Source organism: Mauremys mutica, chromosome 5 (assembly GCF_020497125.1).
Source record: "Mauremys mutica isolate MM-2020 ecotype Southern chromosome 5, ASM2049712v1, whole genome shotgun sequence".
NCBI classification, from domain to species: domain Eukaryota; kingdom Metazoa; phylum Chordata; order Testudines; family Geoemydidae; genus Mauremys; species Mauremys mutica.
In genome coordinates this window covers 18,351,307-18,374,051 of record NC_059076.1, presented here as the reverse complement: position 1 = coordinate 18,374,051, position 22,745 = coordinate 18,351,307, and the positions used below count along the sequence as shown (strand labels likewise).

Here is a 22,745-nt window from a genome sequence, read left to right as displayed (position 1 = left end):
CATCTGAAGATTTGATTCTCTGGATTTCAATTCTAAGACACATTTTTGCACTGGAACAAATGAGAAGGAAAAAAGTACCTTTACTTTCTCTTCCCCCTTCATTTGATTTAAGAGACATCAGCGTATGGAGTATTTGGTAGCACTTTTTATTGTCAGTATCAGTTAAGTGGTTCTTACATGTCAACAAATAGGTATTTCAAGTAATAATTACACATAATGCTATATGATAACAATAACCTTAAATTGTAAACTGATTGGCAACCTCTGGCAACCCCAACATCGGAGGAAAAAGGTCATTTTAAGAATCACTGAAAGCAGCTGAAAATATGTAGCCAAGCTGTGAAAAGAAAGTAAAATTGTCTGTAAGCAACAATCAGATTGACTGACTCAAACTTTCAAAATTTCCTTTATGATCAACTGGATAATAATTGTGCCCTTATCCCTGGGTCCAAAGAGTCCAAAGAGACATCTCTCTCTCTTCTCCCCACTACCCCGTTCCCCTCCAACATACTGCAAAAGGGTGACAGCAACTAATGCAACACTATCAAACAACAAATCTAGCTAAGAACATGTGCATCATCTTGGCACTGCAAGCAGGCTGCTCCAACTCTTTTTCTGCATGGTAACATGGCATGGAAGAGAAGGAAGCATTTATTAAGATTTCAGTGTTGGTGCACGAGATGCTAAAGAGCCTCAATGTTAGCTAGAGAGGGTGTTGGCCTCAAGTGGACAGGCTGCTGGTCTGGCTAGGGCCTGGCTGAGTAGTTTGTTTCTGACCCCACAGGCCAAGTTCTACCCTCAGTTAAATGCCGGCAACGTGTACCGCAGATTCATGACTAGCGAGGGCAGAATTTGTCCCCACCTGTTGGGGGTAAGTGGAGGATCCCAGTGCCCACATTAGCCACATCAATACATACAAATACATAACACGAGTGATCTTCGTGAGGCAGTGACATTGCATTAGAAAACCCCTGAGCGTTGTGCTCTGACAAGGGAGGCACAGCCTACCCAAGCGTAAGTGCAGTCTGAGGGAAACCGGGAGCACCGAGGCTGCAAGAACACGGCCAATCCGCACTGCCAGAATACCGGGAGATTGACCTTGGGGTTTGTATTATGCATTTTAGGTTGGTTATAATGGAAGCACCTTTCGTCTGTTAATCGAGGCTACTCTTCAGGCCAGCCTGGGAGAGGGCAGTAGGAGAGGTGGGGGAAGCTGGATATGAGAAACAGATATGCCCCTAATTTGTTCATTTTCATTTATGAATATTAGTATCTATTATTTGTATTATCGTAGCACTTAGGAACTCTAGGCATGGAGCAGAACCCCACTGTGGGATCCACTAGGAAAAAACTTTTGATCTCTCTTGTCTAGGAAAGGCCCTGCCTGGCTCCACATGTGGACATTTAGAACGTGTGCAAAGCGGGGATAAAATGCTATCAGGCTGATCTGCTGGCTTTTTACATCCACTTTACACAAGTCACACCAAGGAGAGGCCAATGTAGAATCAGGCCTGGAACCACAAGGCATTTGCTATCAGATGGTCTCATGTCTAACCTTCACAGAAAATGAAGTCCCTTTCATCAGCCAACCTGGGCATGGTTTTAGTCATGGGGAAACTCTTGTACGTGTGGTTGCCGAATCCACCTCCCCATCCTCCACCACTGACTTTGTACTGTCCGTTTTAAAAGAAAGCAAATCCGAGTTTTGATGACCGTGACTGCGTTGATTTCAGGCCGTGCAGCATGTTATGATAGCCGAAAGCAATTCCAGCCACCCCCTCAGCATGTAACTACTCTGTTAATGGAGGTATTTGAGGATTTACCAAGCGCTGATTTAAAGTCAAGTTGTAATTACGCAACACGCTGCAGGATTGTGCTGTCTGACACACGCCTCCATCCTCTTCCAATCTACAGCAATAGACCTGGCTGCTGTGACATTTACACAGTTTCAGTGCTTTTCAAAAACACCCCCTTGGGATGTAGGACACTAATTTCTTTCACAAGGCCAGAACCTCAGCTGAAGTCAATGGAGTGGTGCCGATTTACTCCAGCGGAAGGCCTGACCCGCATTCCTTACCGAGAGAACCTGCAGAAATTGACCAACAAGTAGGTCACCATTGGAAGAGTTAAAACAGGAAAATTTGCATCCCAGTCCACTGCATAGGGACTGTAGTCCCCTCCCCCACACCTCACATGTCTCATTAGTTAAAACAGCAGCACTCCGTTGGGGGCTCTTCAGAATTGTTGTTTTAATAGCAGGATCGAATAAACCAGCCACTGCCCACAAGGAAAGATGGGCCATGTTAACCCATAATTGGACCCTACACAAATGTACATTTCAGGTTCGGCCCAGCCACCCCTCTGTCATGGCTTTGCAACCTGGCGTGCAGAATCACAGTGCCACTCAGGACTGGCCCGTCCATTTTGGGCTCCCCCCAGGAATGTGGGCCCTAGATACATGCCTTGGTTGCTTATGCGTTAATCTGGCCTTGAGCATTGTCTGCTGAGCACGAGAGTCAGGGAAATATGGGCCGTGACTAAGCTCATGCGCAGCCAAGGGCTGAGGCTTGTATCCCGAACCCAGGCCAGGGCGCAGTGGGCAGAGAAGGAGGAGGTGTGAGCAGGAGACATGCAGGTCCCCCACTGAGGGGCTTCCTCACTAGGGAAAAGCAGGATGTTCTTAACTGGAGATGACGAAGCTGAAGTAAAATCCTAGTGAAGACAAGGCAGTATGTAGCTTTCAGGAGTTAGCAGGTCAAGATAAGGACTATGGGGGATCTTAGGACTTACCTTGACCTGATAACCAAACTGTTTGGTCTTCACTAGGATGTTACCTCACGTTACCTAGGAGGACGGGTGGGTGGCGCAGCCCCAGCCCCCTCAGCCCTGGGAGGGAGGGCAGTGCAGCCCGAGCCCTCCCCCTTACTGCCGGGAGGGGCAGCAGTGTGGCCCCAGCCCTCCCTCCAGCGCCAGAGTGGCCCCAGCGTTGGAGCACTAGGAGGGCAGGTGGCCCGGCCTGAGCCGGGGACATCGCACAGGGGAGCTGCAGAGCGGGAAGCAGGAAGGGGAAGGCCTGCGGGGGCCAAGCGTGGGCAGGGCCCCACCTGTCTGTTCGGGGAGGCCTAGGATACCCACTGCCCATGACCACCTGACAGCCTGCCCCAGAACGAGCACAGATTGGTCACACCAGAAGCCAAGCGTTACGGTTTGTCTACCTTGGCGGCTGCACTCACATCCACTGCCAGCAGGCAGTGACTTGCAAGAGCCCTGGTGCTGCTGTCTCCACGGCTCAAGGATGGCTAGGCACAAAACATTCCCAATGGCTCAGCTTCCCCTTCCCCCCTCTGGTACGGACAGCTGGGATGACTTAGTCCAAATTCGTTCCGCAGGGAGGAAGATCAAAACAGAATATGGAAGATATCGGATTACAGAAGGAGTCAGCAGCAAGATCACTCTCTCCAGGGCCAAAACCACGCACGTGAGCCGGGAATGTAGTGCAAAGGCACCCAGGAGAAGGAAGAGCACCTGTACCTTTTCCCCATTATTCAGCTGTGCAAAGGGAGAACAGAGTGAGTGTCTGGATCCCATTTAGAACTGTACATGAAAATACCTTATTTAGTCCTAGCCCAAAGCTGTCAATTATGTTTTCACGTGGTTGACTTAAGTTTTGAATGGAATCCAGCCTTGTGAAACACAACCTGGTGAATCTCTTCTGAGCAGGGAGAAGATCTGTCTGCTTGTCACCACCTGAACTTTTGGCTTCAGCAGACTTGCCCAGAGGAAAGAAAGAAAAGCAAAATTGCACCACTCCTGGGCTCCTCCCATCTCTCACGTGTGACAAATCACCCCAAGAAACAAAACCAAACCATGTCCATCATAATACACAGGTCATGACTATGTCAGCATGTGAGAACTTGCCAGGGGACCTTCACAAGCCTGTCCTGGAAGGTCCTGCTACAGTTGCTCCCAGAAAACACACTCTGTTTCGGACACAACTATTTTGCCAAATGTTTACCTGTTTGCTTGTTACTCACAGGTCTTGCAAACAGAGAGATTGCTCAAGGCGATGTGCATACTGACCCTTGTGAAAGAGCATTCTAAACAGTTAGTAAATACAGCCCCACCCTCTGTTAGTGAGCTGACAGCCGTTGAAACTCTATTCAGAGATATAGCAAATCAAAAGAGAGCTGGTCAGGGAATTATTTCCCCCATGAAAGATCTCTGGTCACATTTTCAAAAGTACCTAGGTGACTTTAGGAGCTGAACTGCCATTGACAATCCGTGGGGCATAGGCTCCTAGAGTTACTCAGCTGCTTTGGATGAAAATTTCTGAACTGTCTCTCGTTTTTAGCCACTGGTCGAGGTGTGCTGCTGCAGCTGCATCTGTTCAACCCCAAGTCTAGACGGGCAGTCCGCCATACACAGTGACGTGCATCCTGGGTAAGCTACCCCCGTGTGAGACATGTTCAGTGTGTCTACATTAGGGGGTTGCACCGGTGCAGTCACGTCACGTCACCGGTGTAGCTACACTCTGACTTGTTTCAATGCATTGCAGTGTGCAAACAGTTATAGTGAGCCTCTGCACTGGGCCCGCACAGCTGTTCCATGTATGTTCTTCTCTATACAGTGAAGAGGCTTTCACATGCTACTTCTAATTAAGGGAACAGGAATGCATTGTGGGAAATGAGGCAATAAATAGGTATCCTCTCCCCGCTAAAGGCACTTAGAAGCAAACTCATGGAGACTGATCAATGGTTAATTTTCTCCAGGTACATGTGAAAATGTTCTTTCCCCAATCTGATGACTCAGAAAACCCCACAGAGTTAGCAGAACAATGTTTATATAAGGTTGTGCAAAATTCCTTCCTTAAACCTGAACCTTAACTAATAGCAATAAAACACAGGACAAAGGGATGGTAGAACTTCCTTCAGGAAGATTGCCAGGAATGGGTACCCAAAATACATCATCCGCATGAATGTACAGACAGTGCTAGTTGCTCAGAGTTTAGTAACAATAAAAGGATCCATTCTCTCCTTGATACATGCTTATAATTCCAATATGGACAGTAATTTACTTTCCGCTGTATAAATGTAAATGATCATTTTCCTCAATGACAGTTGCTTGTGTGATTGGAGGTTAATCTGTAAACGACTTATATATTAACCCCAGTGCATACACACAGTGACAACTGACATCACCAGAAGCTGAGCATGTGGACTGAGGGGAGTATGAGCCAGAGGGCCAGATCCTCAGCTGGTGCAAATCGACACTGAGTAAAGTGACAGACCTATCTAGAGCTAGGGGACCTTTAAAGGGAGGTTCTCTCTGGCTTGATGGGCCTTACGAAACATTTTGTGGGACAGAACCATGTTCAAGTCGAGAATCAGCTAAAATGGTCCTTTTTGCTCTGTTTGGACTATCCCTAGTTTCTTCCTTTCAAAAAAATTCCACGTGCCGTAGTGATATGCAATTGCTTTGTTCCCCCAAAGACATCCTGTAACACACCGGGCAGATCACCTTCAGGGTATGTGAGGGCTGAAATTTCATATGGCAGCAAGGTCGTAGCATGCTCTAGCTCTGCCATGCTTCCCAAGGCAGCAATACATCTGAAGCCTGCAGGGAGCACTTGTTTCAGAAAAAAAGTCCTTAGAAACAACAGTGGAGACAGTGCACGCTCTCATTTTCACCGTTTACTGTTGAAACACATAAATTAATTGCATGAAGGTCTTACAAACCATGCATGTCAGAGCCTTTGGGGGCACTGGTATCTGAGGCCCTCTTGCAGTATGATGGGATGAACAATCACACACTCAAGACGGGAGCAGCTTAAACAGCAACAGCAGCAGCAGCAACATAAAATCTCTATGAGGTTAGACCAGAGTGACCAAAATGTGTCTTGTGAGTCAAATGTAGCCCATAGATTTCTACAGTGCAGTCCGTGGATGCCCTCAATCTTTAACAGGGAGGGTGGTGGTGATGGAAACAGTTGGGGATACATGTGCAATGCCTTGGAGAACTAGAGGTCCCAGAATTCAATCCTCCATAAGTGAGATAACACCCACTGTCTTAAAAAAGAGACCATTTCCAATCTGCTTACCTGCAGCCCTGGAGCTTTGGGTAAGTTGCCCAAGTGATGTTCAGTTGGGCAAATTTGGTTGTCCCAGGTTAGACTGACTGAGAAATGACTCACTAACCCTACAGCAGAAACCCCATTTATCTAACTAGGACAAATGAGCTTTTGGCAGAAGACTTAAATGCAAGCTATTCATGCTGGGGCATGTAACCCACTGTTAGCCATTAGAGGATTTCCGATAAGATGGGTTCAGATAAACGAGGTATTACTGTTTTAAAAAAATATGCTGGTATGTACATCATCCCCTTTAGAAAAAGCACCCTATATGTAATGCCCTTTAAAGACCCTCTCCCAAATCAAACTAACAACCTTCAGGTTGCTTTTAGCACAGACCTTGCCTTTGTATTGTCTTAAATCATCTGTGAATCCAGAACCAGAAGGGAATCTTTTTGCTTCACTCTAACTTTGACTCCTGAGTTGCTTGGTTCACACAAGTGCTTGTTTAAACTCTGGATGTATCAAGCCATGGGATCCAGAAGAGGATAGATTATACTTTGCTGGGCAAAGTCTCCTTCACAAGGACACTTACTGGTACATTCAGCAAATGTTGAAACAGGTTGAAGCTTTTTCTGGTAGCCCTTTATTATGTAAAAAGCCCCCGAAAAGCTGCTCCATTCTAGGGTGCGACTATCTTTGGAGATTCCTCTTTTTGTTAAGTTTTCACAAAATACAAAATTAAATGCATTTTCTACGTACAGAACCAAGACTCAAGTAACTGACTAGCATATGTACAACTTACACTTTCTGCCTTGTTTTTAAAAAATATAAATATCAATAATGTTCAGGAGTATCATGGGTTGGTTTTATTTTTAAGGCTTCATTCTTTCAGATCCTTCATTATTAAACAATGGTGCCTCACTCTGATTGAGGTATGGGGGCAGGGGGGGAGCAGAGGCAACCACACCATGTTACCAAAGATGACACGTTTGTTCATGATAAGCTGGCCCATTCAAAAATAAGTGCCTCCTCCTCATACCTTGTAGCCAGGGAAATTGTTCACCTCCCTCTAGCGTGAGACAGGTTAGATTAAGTTTTCATAGTGAGCTCTCAGGGCGATGGCATAGGGAGAGGAATGCAAAGATTTTATTACTGTTTTTTTCCTTCCTTGAATTCTCTTTTTAAACCCATCGCTCCATTGTAATTGTTGAGAGCTCTCAGAAAAGTATTCCGATTAAATAAACTCAAGCAGAAGAGCCGTACCCGAGGCGTGTCTGGGAAAGGTTAAAGTGAAGAGGCCGATGGTGTAGGTAAACTACTGCTGACCCCCGGGGGGGTTGTGGCTGCTGTGGCTGGGGCCGCTGCTGCTGTTGTGTCCATGGGGATGAAGTCTGTAGGGAGGCTTTCCGTCAGGCACTTGAGCTGTTCCTGACCCAGTTTAATCTTGTCGTCCAGCTCCCGCTGCTCTATGAGAAGCGCGGACTTCATCTTCACAAAGTGCTGGTACTCCTGGAGCTGTTCCTCCGAGAGGTAATTGCCCAAGATATCCAAGACCACACGTTCTCGCCGGTCCAGGTTCTCCTTCAGCTCCCGGGCATCCTCGTGCTGGCCAGCCAGCAGCTTCCTTTTCTCTGTCAGAGAGCTCTGCCACATCAGAGACAGGGAGTTAACATCACAGTGCTAATCCAACGACCTCTTTCCCTCCCCACAGACAGCCTTTCCCTCCTCTGGCAGTGATGGCCTGGGGACTATGCTTCCCCTGTACATGGTCACACACATGGAGAAGGGGAATAACATTTCAATGTGGATCAAACATGAATCCTACTCAGTCATATTCTGAATATGTTTGGTCAACATGGTAATATCTTTTATTGGACCAACTTCTGTTGGTGAGAGACAAGCTTTTGAGCCACACAGAGCTCTTCTTGTCTCACTCACCAAGCTTGAAAGCTCGTCTCTCTCACCAACAGAAGTTGGTCCAATAAAAGATATTACCTCACCCACCTTGTCTCTCTAACATCCTAGGACCAACACTGCTATAACAATACTTCATACCGCATGGTCAACATGGTGCAGATGGGGTTACAAATTGTTAACAAAACACAATCAATCCATAGTTTCTACCATGCTATCCCCCCTATGCATGGTCTGGCCAAACAGAGCTAAAACATGCTTAGCTGGAGCCAGGAGACCACCATTTGTCCAGCTATGTGCTGCTTCCTCTGCAATTCAGCTTGCACAGCTGATAGTAAGACCAGCCAAAAACAAATGCTTTTTTTAAGTTGCCAAGATGCATGGGGTGAGAGTCATTTGTACAAAATATCAGCCACAAGTCATGGGGCCAGAGTCATGTTTACAAAGGTTTATACCCATGGAACAGGCTCAACTGTTGGCTTCACTTTGGAGGCTACAATCCTATATATGGCTGGGAGTTTCAAAGGTTCCTAAGAGAATTAGAGGCCTGGTTCCCGTTGACTTTCACTGGGAGTCAAGCACCTAACTCCTTGAAGCCCATTTGAAAGTTCCATCCTATATGTGCATGTTCTTCTAATCACCCGTTTGTTCAGCACTCTCAAAAATCACCAACGCTCTAAAGTTTACAAAAAGACATACCCGCTCTTCAGGATTCACATCTTCACCTAGGCTACTCAGAACGTTCTCTACCCGGGCCAGACGCCCTGAGAGGGAAAGCAAGAGGTTCACCACTTTATCCAGGTCGCCTATGAACATCTTGTATTTGTCAAACTCGTTGGGCTTGCATAAATCGCTGATCAACACCTCCACCTCCTCTCCCAGGGCATTATTCAGCTTGATGTCTGCTAGCAGGCTCTCCTTAGCTTCCTTCAAGATCTCCAGTTTGTGGGACAAACTCGCGATGAGCTCAGCCTGGTAGGAGGGAAATATTATTACTGTTCTTTATGGTGTATGCTGTGCTGTCGATGTGACCATATGAAAACATGGCCCTGGTCCCATTAGAATGAAAATTCAACAAATGCTGACAATGGTCACAGCGGGATGAGCTGGAGAGAGAAGAGGAAATGGAGGAGACAGTGAAACTCAATGTGAGAAGTTTTGAGCAGTTGGTCGAACGATATTAGGATATCGCTTTACTTGCCTAGTAGCCCAAATCGTAACCTGCTTTTGTAATGATTGGGCAAGATTTTTGGTGCCACATCTTGATGCACCACTTGGTATACCTTAAAGGGAATACTGAACTTCCCTCCCTTTGTAAAGTGTTTTGAGATCTCTGGATGAAGAGTGCTTTATAAGATTGTATATATTGAAATCAATGGGCGTTAGGCACTTAAGTACCTTTATCACACTCCCACACCTTCAGGATTCTTGTTTACATGTTACGTTTTGCATTATCCTTTGGTCAAATAAATATTATTTTAAAAATTGATTGAAAAAAGGGAGCAAGCTTGACTAATTAACCAAGACTCTGGATCAAAAAACCTCGAGGGAAAAGAGGAAAAAAACTTGTCATGTTTTTCCCTCCTATTTTTGTCCCTCTTAGAATGCACTATGAAGTGCTAAGAGCCAGGGGCTCCGAAGGACTTAGAAACCTCAGCATCAGGTGCAAGTGCCACTTTCAATTTCAGCTTCAGCCAGAGCCTCGGCATTTCTCCCTTGGCAGAACCCACCGCCTGGGCTGATGTGGCCCTACGCAAAGAGAAACAAACCAGCACGTAGCTCTACCAGCTAAGGAGAGTTAAAGCTCATTTTGTGAAACCCCCTGCAGCTGTTCCACAGCCAATGGGAAAACTACCCTGAGGTGCAGCCATGCTGTGCATGTCCTGGATTTCCTGATTCCGACTAGGATTTGGAGGAAAGCAATAAGTACATGTATTCCCTGGTCTGAGGCTGGTAATGCTATAGCTCTGCTTTCACTTAGCAGTAAACCACAGCAGAGTGTGCATTAGGAGCCGTTGGAACACCACGGGTGCTGCTTTTGCTTTCAGCTTCCTGGGGCGTAACAATACATCATTATGCATAGTTGAATATGCATTGCACACAGAGGCTACAGGGTACAATATGAGGTCTCATTCCAAAGAGTAAATCCCTGGGGTATTGAAACGTTTCAAGGAACAACCCTCTTTCTATCAGAAGTGCTGGTAATTTCACGTAGGCAGACTCTGTGCTTCAAATGAAGTGGATCTTTAACTACAGTCAAACAAATTGTAGTGGAAACCCTGGGGATGCTTGGAAGTGGTCTTTTAAAGCAAGGAGTTGCCCATTAGAGGTGGTTTTCAGTGCAAGCTTCCCTGTATCTAAATAATACAATACCGTTTAACCGGTTACCGCTAGATGGCTGCATTATTCACACATCTGTTGGAGTCTAGAGCTGTCACCAGCGGTTAGTTTTCTGATTGCACTGGAGTCCATTAACATTTCTGTGCCAGTGCCGAGGGTCAGTGAAATGTGAACAAATACTTCTGACCATAGATTTCCGCTGCCCAGGTTCATGGTGATGAGGCACAGCTAAGCCATTTCATTTTATAGCTGGGAATCCCCAAGGGGAAGATGACTGGTTGTTGGGTACCAATGCAGAGCAGAATGGTTTTTGGAAGGGGGAAGAGAAATTATAGGCTCAGTTCTGATTCATTAGCATTACACTGTAAGCTCATCCGGGTAGGGACTGTATCTTCCTATGTGTTTGTGCAGCGCCTAGTCCAATGGGGCCCAGCTGTGACTGTGGCCTCAGAGCTACTGGAATACAAACACATCCTAAGAATGGCTCTGATCCTGGGGTGTGCTTTGGCCACTTTGCAATGCTCTCCCCTTGCAAAGTGGCTCTAGTCTTGGTGAATTCAGCCTGTGCAGGCAGATCCTCAGGGGGATTCTCTGAGCCACCATAGCTGCTCCTACACCAGCCTCTGTTGCAGTCAGTGCAGGGCGTGTGGCCATGGAAAAGGGACGTGGTTTGGGAATCCCTATGCCCTAGTGCAGGGTTCCCAAATTTTTTTCCCGGAGGCCCGCTGGTGCAGCTGCAATGGGCACTTCAGCCCACTATTAACATGCGTCCGTCGGGGAGAGGGGCACCACAGGGCGTGAGCTGCCCCTCGCCTCAGCAGGGACCAGGGCCAGCGAGAAAGCGAAGGGGCCAGGCAGGTGCCACAGCCAGCCCCCGCCAACACCCCCTGCCTCAGCAGCGTGCCGAGTGCCTTGAGCTCGTCACCTGCAGCCCTGCCTCAGTCAAACACCCAACACCCTGCGTGCCTCACAGATACCCCCTCCTAGGAACGAGGAAAGGGCTTGAGGGCTGCCACTGCCGGGAAGAGGCCCGGCCGTTACCGTGACGGTCCCCATCATGGCATTGTCCAGATGGAAACCGAGTGGCACTGCCAAGTCCCGGTACCTGGGGGACCCACGAGACCAGTACTCCAGGGAGCCTGACAGCCATGGATCATGGGGTGCAGCCACTCAGAGCAGAAAGAGCTGGGAACCTTCCAGCCTCTTCCAGCCACCCTGGGAGCCGTCGCCTCTTGGGACACGCCTTTCTCCTCGCCCTCCATCTGGCAGCTCTGCTTTGACCTCCGCCACCTGCCGGGGACGCTGGGCTCTTCCAGCCCTAGGCGCAGGCCGTCTCCAGCGGCACTCCACCAACATATACAGTTTGGTGGGGGCAACACGTCCCTCCCAAACGCCACTCATGGCCGACGACCAGGGACTGTGCTGTGGCCCACCTTTAGGCTGCGGTCCACAGTTTGGGCAGGGCCACCCAGGCGGGGGGCAAGTGGGGCAATTTGCCCCAGGCCCCGGGCCCCGCAGGGGCCCCCATGAGAGTTTTTCGGGGCCCCTGGAGCGGGGTCCTTCACTCGCTCCGGGGGGCCTGGAAAACTCTTGTGGGGCCAGGCCCAGGAGCTTCTTACGCTCCTGGTCTTCACTGGCGGGGGGTCCTTCTGCTCCAGGCGGAAGGACCCCCCACTGGCGAGTTACTGCCGAAGTGGGAACCGCCGCCGAAGTGCAGCTGGGTCTTCGGCGGTAATTCAGTGGCGGGGGGCCCTTCTGTTCCGGGACCTGCCGCCGAAGTGCCCCGAAGACCCGCGGTGGGGGCTGCACTTTGGCAGCGGGTCCCGCTTCGGCGGTAATTCGGCGGCGGGGGGTCCCCGCCGTGGGTCTTTGGGGCACTTCGGTGGTGGGTCCCAGAACGGAAGGACCCCCCGCCGCCGACTTACCGCTGAAGCGGGGCCCCCGCCGCCCAAGACCCCGGGCCCCCGGAATCCTCTGGGCGGCCCTGAGCTTGGGAACCCCTGCCCTAATGGCCCCTTGTTGTCTTTCGCAGTTGATGTAGTTTAGAGCAGCCTTCAGGCTGTTGCAATCCAAGCTAGAGAGCCAAAAGGCACAGAGCAGCCCCAGGATCGTGGGAGTGAAAAGAGCATCTTTGTGCTCCTTGGCCGTAGCTGAGGATCCAGCCCAGTCATTCCAAACACATAAGAGAACCACACTGGTCGCACCACATGTGATCAGGAATCCTTTGCTACTCCGATCCCCCCTGCCCCGCAACAGCCAAGCAAACACCAAGCAGCACCCCCTGGCACTAACACCTCTGACCGCAGACCAGTTTGCTCCTCAGTCGGAAAGAACATGTTTCTACTGTATGCTACAGATGCGCCTCCACTTTTGGTCAATGTGAAACCACTAGCTGTGAGGCTGGGATGCAGGACATCATCATCTGAATTCAGGCTCATCCTATTAAACTGGGCTGGGGGGTAGAACCTCCCTGTGTTGAAGTTTTTGTCCTGAGCCTCGGCTCACTTGCTCCTGGGTAGCTCCACTGGCTGCAGTCGATTCACTCCAGATTTACACCGGCATATGGGAGAACAGAACTGAGGTCCCTTGTCTTTTGCAAGGTGCCATTGTGGCGACCCAGCTAGAATTCATGTGCCTGGGAAACTGGGGGCAGAGAGTCAGTAGCCAAAGGAGCATAGAAGGCAGCTGAATTATTACAGTGGCAAATGGGAAAACACCACAGACCCATTCAAAGGCCCAATGGGAGCATTTCCATTGACTTTCATGAGCTTTGGATCAGTGGCGCCGCTCACTGGTTACCTGCAAGTTTTGCAGGAGAACCGACAGGTCGGTCAGAATGTTGTCTGTGTATAGTCCCTGTCCTTGAGCCCCTTGTACCAAGAGGGTGTCAGGTGGTGGGGGTGGAGGCAAGGAGCAAACATACCTTTTAATCAGAGCTTTGTCTTGGAATACCTAGGAGTCTGAAACGGCCCTGAAAGCACTTGCTTCGGATTCATTAATCAGTGACTCTCCTGCCCTTCCAAATGCCAGCTCACACAGTCCTTGGCATATTTACAATGGAAATGTGCTTGGTTTACTCTTGGACTAGCTGCCTCCCCTCATAATACCTATGCAAATGTTACTTCACACAGACGCCCAGCAAACATGCCAAAGCAATCTCGCTAATCACGCCGATCCATTTCTGTTTTCCCACGCAAATGTAACCTTTGATGCTTGGGATTGTCCTCCCACTGGCAGGCTCACACCTACTTGCTGGCTTGTCAATCCTTCACGACATGCATCTGACTCATTTGCTCGACCCCTTATCCTTTTACTCTGACTTCTGTCTTTTTGCTGATTCAGGCAGATGGGCGTTCGCTATGTTCAACAGCACTCAAAGAATTAACCCAATGCTGCCAATCTGGGACTGGCTGTAACTAGTGGCTTTAAAGTGAAGGGCTCTACAAACTGGGGACGAGGCTAGTTATTTAAAGCAGGTGTTAAGTGGGGCGGAAGGCACAAGCTAAAGGTTTGTGATAGTTGCGTGTTGTCAAATCATTTATTCAGCGTGCAGTTACTATCCCGCATCTCTGCAGAATCATAGAAACGAGATGAGGCCAGTTACCTTAACTAGTCCATTCCACTGCCAGGGCTGGATTGCTCCCTCCAGAATGTTTTCTAGCACATTGCTGAGGTTTATTTTAAATGTCCTATGAAATGAGGCTTCCCAATTCTATCTTTACTTATTTGTATTACGGGTGCACCTAGATGGCCCAAGTGAGATTGGGCTCCCCTGCTACCGACGCCTTGTACATACACATAATAAGAGACAGACCCTGCCCCAAGTTGTTTACAATCCAATAGACAAGACAATGGCTGGGAACAGACACAGAAGGGAAACTAGAACTAGGGTGACCAGACGTCCCGATTTTATCGGGACTGTCCCGATATTTACTTGTTTGTCCCACGTCCCGACTGAACATTGGTCGGGACGCAAATTGTCCCGATATTTTGCCCTCTGGTGCACAGGCGGAGGAGGCTCGCGTCCCCCCGCCCCAACTCCACCCCATCCCCATCCCGACTCCGCCCCTCCCCCCATTGGATCCCTCCCCAAATCCCTGCCCTGCCCCGCCCCCAACCCTGCCCCTCCCCCCCCGTTGGATCCCTCTGCAAATCCCCGCCCTGGCCCCACCTCTTCCCCAAGCACGCCAAGTTCCTCCTCCCAGGCTTGCGCTAATCAGCTGTATGGCGGCGCAAGCACTGGAGGGAGGGGGAGAAGCAGGACACGGCAGCCAGCTCAGGGGAGGTGGAGGCAGAGTGAAGGCGAGCTGGTGCGGGCGGCGAGGCGTAGTGCTGCCGGTGGATGCTCAGCCCCCACCAATTTTTCCTATGCTCCGGTGGCTCTTTTTTTTTTTTTTTTGCTTTTGTTGTTTCCTCTGCCGCCGGCTCTTGGGTTTTTTGTTGTTGTTGTTGTTCTGCCGGCACCCTCCCCCCGCGTCCCGATATTTCACATCTCTCATCTGGGCACCCTAACTAGCACTGAGAGGTGAAAGGACTCAGCCAGGCTCACACAATCCCAATGTGGTAACTGGCCTGCTAAGACCCAGGTGGCCAGATTCCCAGTTCAACGTACTAGACACTAGACCAAGCAACGTGTGAGCTCAGTGTGCAAAGTATATACATGTATGTTTACAACACAGGGTACTTGTGCAACTCTCTGTATATTTCAGTCTGTTCAAACTAACCTGTCACACCGAAGGCATAAAAATACTGTTGTGTTATCCTGGCCAGTGAGACACAATGTGCTGTCAATTTACAGCCGTGATTTGTTTTTGACATGGGGGAAAAAGAATGTAGAAATACGTGTGGGTTCTCTCCAGCAACAACCTGCCTCCGGGGATTTGTGAGCTTTTTCAGTGAGTCACTAAGGTGAGAATTCCCCTGGCAACCTAGGAGCCCTGCCACCAGCCCCGCCAGCCCTGAGTTGTAGGAGCTGTCACCTAAAGCCTCAGCAACAGAATGGCATGAGAGAGAGCACTGGGCTGGGCATTACAGGACCTGGGTTCTATTCCTGCCACTGACCTGAGCTGTGACCTTGGTTGGGCAAGTCACTATCTTTCTGTCTCCTCTCCCACCTTCTGTAAGCTCTTTGGGACAGGGACTCTCTTGTAATACAGACCGTATGGCACCTACCAGAACTGGGGCAAACCTCAAGCTGACCCCAGGAAAGCCAAGACTCACACCAGTTGGAACCAGTGTTCCCTCTATTTTTCCCCACCCATGTGTGGAATTAATTTTCTTACGTGCATCAATGTGGAGGTGATGTGTGACTTCATATTGGTGCACATAGCAAAATACATGTGGTGGGGGTGGGGCTGAGGGGTTCAGAGTGTGGGAGGGGCTCAGGACTGGAGCAGAGGGCTGGGTGCAGGGAGTGAGGGCTCTGGCTGGGGGTGAGGGCTCTGGGGTGGGGCTGGGGATGAGGGGCTCAGGCAGGGCTGGCGCTTCCATTAGGCGACCCTAGGCGGTCGCTTAGGGCGCCAGGATTCGGGGGGCGGCATTTTGTGCGCTCCCCACGGGGCGCACGGGAGCTTCCGGTTCCGCTCCCATCGCGCCGCCGAAGAAGGACCTTCTGCCGACGTGCCGCGGAAAACAACAGCAGGCAATTGAGCAGCTCAGTGACTGCCGCTGTCACGTGCGGCATTTCATCGGAGGGTCCTTCTTTGGCAGCGCGACGGGGGCGGAACCGGAAGCTCCCACGTGCCTCGCGGGGAGCGCACAAAATGCCGCCCCCCGAATTCTGCCTAGGGTGCCAGAAACCCTGGCGCCGCTCCTGGGCTCAGGGCTGGCGCAGAGGGCTGCGTGCAGGGAGTGAGGGCTCTGGCTGGGGCTGAGGATGAGGAGTTTGGGGTGCAGGAGGGTGCTCAGGGGCTACGGTGGGGAGAGTGGAACGCCCCCAGCTCTCTCTCCCTGCAGCAGCATCTGGGCTGGCGGGGGAGGAACCTCTCCCCGCCGTGGCAGCTCTGGGGCTGGGGCTGCAGGATAGGCGCCCCTCCCCAGGCCCCAGCAGGCCCTGGCTGGGGGAGGGCCTCCCTGGCCACGCCTAGGTCTGGGTCAGGCTGCCCTGACCGGGTCCGAGCCGCTCCGGCTGTGCTGCCCTGGTTGCTGCTGGGTCCGGGCCGCTCCGGCCGTGGCTGGGCCCGATCGTGCCACACCACAGCAGAGTTGGGGCTGAGGGAGGGGCACCCTGGCCATGGCAGGTTGGGAGCTGGGCTAGGTGGGGACCGGGGAAGGGCCGGCTCCTCCCCCAGCAGGTCCCTGGGCAGGTTTCCTGAGCACCTGCGCGGTGCTAAATAGGCTGCTGCGCGGCCGCACAGCTTACAGGGAACTTAGGTTGGAAGTGGGGTAAAGCTCCTATGAGAGCATAGAAGTGACCTCCGTTTCTGAAGGGCCTCTGAGTGTAGTGTCTAGGGGTGCTGAAGTGGAACAGAATTACACTTCTACACCTCAGTGCTGAATATGACCCCTGCTGGTCACACGCAGACCAACAGAAACCCACGCTGTGAGTTACCTTCTTCTCATTGATGTCCAGCTGCTCCTCTTCCTTCTCCACGTCTTCTGGCAAGTCTTTGATTTTATTCAGCAGCTCTGCTTTGGGGGCCGACATGTTATAGTAAGCAGTGCAGGTGACCAAAGTTACAGCAGCTTCTTTTTCTTCTCTTCTGTACCACAATGAAAAAGACGCACAACAGATCCCGAGAGGGGGTTTAGTTTAGATAAGGGAATAGAGAAATGTCAAAACCAAAGTGTCAGGGTATCAGCTGGGATAGTTTATTAATACTGTCTGTTAAGGAGACTGCCGCTTCCCACCAGTAGATGGTGCATGTCAGCCATTTTCAAATCCCTCCATGCTGGGAAAGCCAGCACAATCGCACTGATGTTTGGCTGTCTGCTAACAACTTGTCTAAACACTGGGGCCGGATCCTCAGCTAGTCTAAACTGGTATAGCGCCACTGAAGTCAATTTAATTGAATATCTTATCCAGCATAATCCAGTTATAATTTATTACAGCAGGGCGTCTCCAGCTGTTGCATTTGACCCTCTGTCTTATATTAGGCATTCTTCAAAGTTTTGGGTAATTTCTGCAGCACATTGCAGTGTTTTTTATAAGGGATTCCCCCAGGCTCCCCCCCCCTCCCCCGCCCACCAAAAAAAAATATTGCCTTTCACAAGCTATCTGCTTTCCCGATGATTTGGTCCTGATTCTGTTCTCCCACCAGTTTTACACTGAGGTAATTCCATTGGGTTCAGTGGAGTTACTCCTGGTTACCATGGTGTGAGATCAAAATTAGGCCCTTTCTCTCTGGTTTGGGGGCATAGCATGGATCTCAGTTTCCAAAACCATGGGAAATGCCATTGTAGAGATTAGCCAACAAGGGGGTGGAGTGAAGCACCCTCTCTCTTCCCATGTCTCTATACCAAACTTAGCACCATATTCTCTACTGGCCTTAGTGTCCTGGAGCTTAGAGGAGAGAAGGTCCTGAGGCCAATGGCTACACACAGCCAAGACGGTAGGAAACCCTTTTACAGAATGATTTGCTAATCCTAGTGTATGGGGACTGAGAGCAAACTAGTGCTCCAGCCTCACTGGCAGGAGGAATTCAGCCTGCACTCTTCCATACAAGCGAGCTGGCGAACAGCTCCTCTTATATATCAGCCAACCCCCCAAATGAACCGGGCTCACCTGTCATCCTCAGGCACCGTCCTGCTGGCTTTCTTTTGCATCGTCTTCCTTTTCAGGTTGTTCTCTTTCAGCAAGCTGGTTCCATTGGGAAAGATCCCTTCCATTAAGTCCATGGTTGTCTTCATTTTGGAGTCTGGATCCAGGATATCTGCTAGAGACTTATCCCTGTGGACGATCTCCTTGGCTAGGGCCTCTGACTTAATATCCTCCGGGGTCTTCTTCTTTATCACTTGACTAGCTGTGCCCTGAGTCCCGGGGCTGAGGCCACCATTTTCCGAATCCTTCCCCTGGGTGTCTGGCTCTTTCAGGTTGCCACCGAGTTGAGCTGCATTCTGCTTCTCAGAGTTTGGCCGCTCCCCTTGAGCAGCAGGCAACTGGTGCGGTGACTCAGGGTTCCCAACAGACGGTGAAGCGGCCCAGCTGTTTTCCCTGCTGATGGAACTCAACCCCGGCTGCTCCCTGTCAGCCAGACTCCTGGGAAACCTTTCAAAGCTGCTGTGGACAGAAAAGTTCTATGATCAGCATGGGCTGAAGGGCTCCTTTTGGACAGTGAAGGTACGGCACAAGCAAGAGAGGTATATAGGACATCACATTTCCCTTTCCACTACACTTTCTCTGGTCTATTCGAACTGTAAGCTCTTTGGGGGCAGAGACAGCCTCTCGCTAAGTGTTTGTTCCTAGAAAAACCCACTCTAGGAAGCTAGTGGTGCCAGAAGTAAATGATCCCCATGACTCCGAACACGGTCGCTTCCTTATTCCAGTAAAGATCGAATGGGCGAGTTACAAACTTCTTGTGTTGGACAATGTTGTGCTCACTCCCAGTGATACATAAAAAGCTGATCCTTCCTGTGGGAGCTAAAACTACAGCAGCCACCCTCCGAACAAGCGTTCGGAGATCAGGTTCATCAGCCCCACAAGGAAGTCAATCAGCTTGACATTCTCAAGCTGGAAACGAGAATAAGCCTGAACCATTCAAATCCTAGCTGTCCTTTTCACACTGACACCAGAGGTTCCTTAACAACTCACTGCCACAGCCCTGCTAATAAAGTCGGGATGGGCCTAATCCTCAGCTTGTGTAACTCGGGGTAGCTCCTTTGAAGTCCACGCAGCTGCTCTGATTTACACCAGCCCACAGCCTGCTTTACAAGTCACTCCGGCGGGATAAACTCATTGCATTCGGAAGCTGCCATATTTGCGTGGCCACCTCTTGACACCCAGTTGCCATGTTATGACAGGATCGTTTTGCGCAGGCTCTGCAATATATTCTGGGACACTTTGATCCTGCAAGCCTAGGTTTCATGTGGGATCGTCCCCCTCAAAACCTGGGACGTCCCCCTGACAACTGGAATGGAGAGCAGCCACCGCAGCACGTCAGAACCCGAGGACCGACTCTCCTCTCATGCAGCAGTGAATAAGGAGTAACGCTATTGAAGTCTGTGCTGTAACTGAGAGGAGAATCAGGCCCAGTATATTCTCTTAGTTACAGGCCCCAGTGATAGCCATAGGTTTATGAGACACATACAGCTGCACAGGGCATGTTTAACCAAGGACCCCCTTGCCCAGCCAATGCCACCTACAGTAATGGACCTGCCAACTTTGGGTACTGAGTCAGGCTCACCGGTCTCGGGCTGCAGGGCTGAAAACAGCAGTGTAAACGTTCGGCTTTGGGCTGGAGCCTGGGCTCTGAAATCCCATGATGGGGGTGGGTCTCAAGACCCCAGGCTCCAGCCTGAGCCCGAGTGTGGACATCGCTATTTTTAGCCCTGCAGCCCGAGCCCCACAAGGAAGAGTAGGTGCCGCGGGGTTTTTTATTGCCATGTAGGTGCCACAGAGCTTGAAAACCAGAAGGGACCATTTCGTCTGCCCCCTTGTATAGCACAGACCACAGTCTCAGCATTCTCCTTCTTCCTTAGTGTCATTCATCCTTCCCTGTCCGCCCACTAGGGAGACCAGATGTCCCGATTTTATAGAGACAGTCCCGATATTTGGGGATTTTTCTTATATAGGCTCCTATTACCCCCACCCCTCTGTCCCGATTTTTCACACTTGGTCTCTGGTCACCCTACCACCCACAGAGCCAGAGGCTAGCAAGCCCCGGTGACAGAGACTTTGTCCAACTTCCCTGCTTTCCCTGATGTATGTGTACACTCCCTAGACGCCTTTCCGCTCAGCTGGTGGCTGTGAATGGCTCTCATGGGTATGCAATGCTGGGGGAGGGGGTGGTCCGTCACAGATGGATTGGGCCCGGCATATCTTACCCCTTATGGCCCTACAAAGACTAAAACTGGCCCGGGAAGACACCATGGCATTACAGCTCTCCCTTACCTTACTTTGGCCTGTTCTATACGCCGCGTGGATTTGTCTCCTGTTGCCCCACCTGCTTCAAATGCAGCCGGGGGAGGAGGTGGAAATACCTCTGCGTCGCTTGTGAAAGCGCGGGGGCTCCACTCAGGCAGAGGAGGAGGTGGTGGTGGAGGGGGTAAGGCTTTAAATGCAGTCCCTGCAGCACCAGGCTGCAAGTCCTTGATAAACACCTCATCGTCTCCTTCTTCCGGCACGCCCGGTGGGGGAGTCAGCTGAAGGCCTGACTCGGAGATCCGCAGAGAGATCTTCCCAGAGGGAGGAGGAGTCTCTGAATCAGAAGAAGTGCTGCTTTGCGTCGGTAGGCTCTGCCATCTTTGAAAGAGCTTCTGCCCAGACACCTGAGAAGACACTGAGCCCTTTGGGAAGCTGTCATCATTGACGGAATGAGCCCATTTCACTTTTGATGGGAGGTGTCTCTGAGGCAGCATGGCCTTTCTTTGCATCGCTTCTTCGGCTGAGTCCTCAGGGGAGCTGTCGTCGCGGTAGAGAGGCCGTGCCTGACCGTTATCATTGCCTTCGGGGGGGACGGCGTCTAGTTTGGCACGTTGCCTCATTGCCAGGCCGTCCCCAGCAGCCTGCAGGTCTGAGGGAGTCTGGGTGGAATGAGCAGCGCTAGATGAGGACTGCCCAGGTCCAGAAGGAATACGGTTAAGGAGCAGGGGTCTGGCGCGCTGCTTAGGTTCGGAAGAATGATTCTTCAAGTCTGTTGGCGATGAGACACACCTTTGAGTCCTGCTGATATGCCCAGTGGGTTCTGAGGCCTGTTGGCTCTCAGTCAGAGGGGATGAGCTTGTGAGGTCATGGCCAGGAGGATGGGGACGATAATTTGGGATTGTTGGCTTTTCAGAGTGGCTTCTTTTCTTACTGCTGTCGGACCTAAGACAAGATATAACTACCATAAATCTAACATTTTCATTCAGGGAGCAAACGTAGCTGCCATGAATCCCTTTAAAAAGCTAAGAACTCACATTAGGCCTTAATACCGGAGGCATGCTGTCAGTTTCTGCCTCCAGTTAAAGCTGATTTCAATGGGATTGCATGGGTGAAACCAGCAGCTAATTCTGGTCCACTTAGCATAGCCACACAGATATTATGGTGATGGGCTGGGCACCATATAATGACCTAGAGAAATAAAAATTACAACTAATCTATTAATAGGTTATTTTTTTCAAAGGTTGATGTGTAACAGGGCGAATAATCTGGTTTGAGGACTGTAGGAGAAATATATTTCTGTGGGCATGAGATTTATGAAGTTTGATCCAATTTACAGAAAACAGCAGGAACTGTAGCTAATAATGCAGGCAACATAGCGAATCATGCAGGAACTAAGCAACACAGCTTCTATACAGGGACAACCTAGGTCCAATGAATTAGTTATTTAGCTCCAGTTAGCATCTTGATTTATTATTGGCAGTGCAGGTAGCGACTCCTAGATTTAAGGTTGCCAGACACTTCTTATTAGAAGATTCTGTTTTCAGTTGCTTATAATTTTGCCAAATTTAAACTGTGTGGGCTGAAATTTCCCATGTTGGGTGTCTGCTTCAAGCTCTTTTTTTTTTTTTTTTGGAAAGTTTCAGCTAAAATGGTTCAGCTGCTTCCAAGAATGAGACTAGGGAGAGATATATTGTTTTATCCATCTTAAACAATCCTTGCAACTGTGAGGTCCTCTGGAAAAATAACATATTATGTACTATTAATGCAACTGTTATTAGACTTACCGTAACGCATACACACAGGGAGGAGCCAATTAAGCTTGCAGAGGCAAACTTAATTCTGACATTCCCTAACTTCTGAGTGCTCGACTTTGCAGCATCAGTGTTCTTTTAATGTAGGGTTGGGGTGTTGTGTGTGATTTTTTTTACGTAGTAGGCACTTTGCAGACAATACAAAGACAAGTGCACCTCTACCCCGATATAACGCGACCCGATATAACATGAATTCGGATATAACGCGGTAAAGCAGTGCTCTGTGGGGGTGGGGCTGCACATTCCGGTGGATCAAAGCAAGTTCAATATAACGCAGTTTCACCTATAATGCGGTAAGATTTTTTGGCTCCCGAGGACAGCGTTACATTGAGGTAGAGGTGTACTTTACCCCAGTGAGCTACCAATCTGAACGGACAACAGACTAAATTGTTCCCACCACTTTTAAGGTTGTTCCCAAATGAATCAGAAATACAGCACTAGTCTTGTAAGTGAAAGCCCCACTTAGAACACCATATAAAACTCATCATATAATACCTGAGCAGTTATTTAACTGGAAAACAAAATGAATGATAATAACAATTAATAATACATACAAGCTATTCCAAGCATGCATTAGGCTGTAGAAAAA

General features: G+C 49.9%; 1 protein-coding gene across 7 annotated transcripts in view; it reads right to left on the bottom strand.

The window, feature by feature from the left end:
• Positions 1-144: 144 nt before the first annotated feature.
• The window catches only part of SHROOM3 (shroom family member 3), a 253,836-nt gene continuing 231,235 nt past the window's right edge, over positions 145-22,745 (bottom strand). For 6 of the 7 annotated variants that reach the window (XM_045018424.1, XM_045018425.1, XM_045018429.1 and 3 more), the window contains 5 exons: positions 20,373-21,287; positions 18,048-18,542; positions 16,875-17,025; positions 8,684-8,956; positions 145-7,714 (listed from right to left, as the gene is read on the bottom strand). In XM_045018424.1, coding sequence (XP_044874359.1) covers positions 7,355-7,714; positions 8,684-8,956; positions 16,875-17,025; positions 18,048-18,542; positions 20,373-21,287 — 2,194 coding nt within the window. In that variant the 3' untranslated portion in view covers positions 145-7,354. The remainder of the gene's footprint in view (positions 7,715-8,683; positions 8,957-16,874; positions 17,026-18,047; positions 18,543-20,372; positions 21,288-22,745) is intronic. The other variant, XM_045018427.1, reaches the window with a different exon arrangement.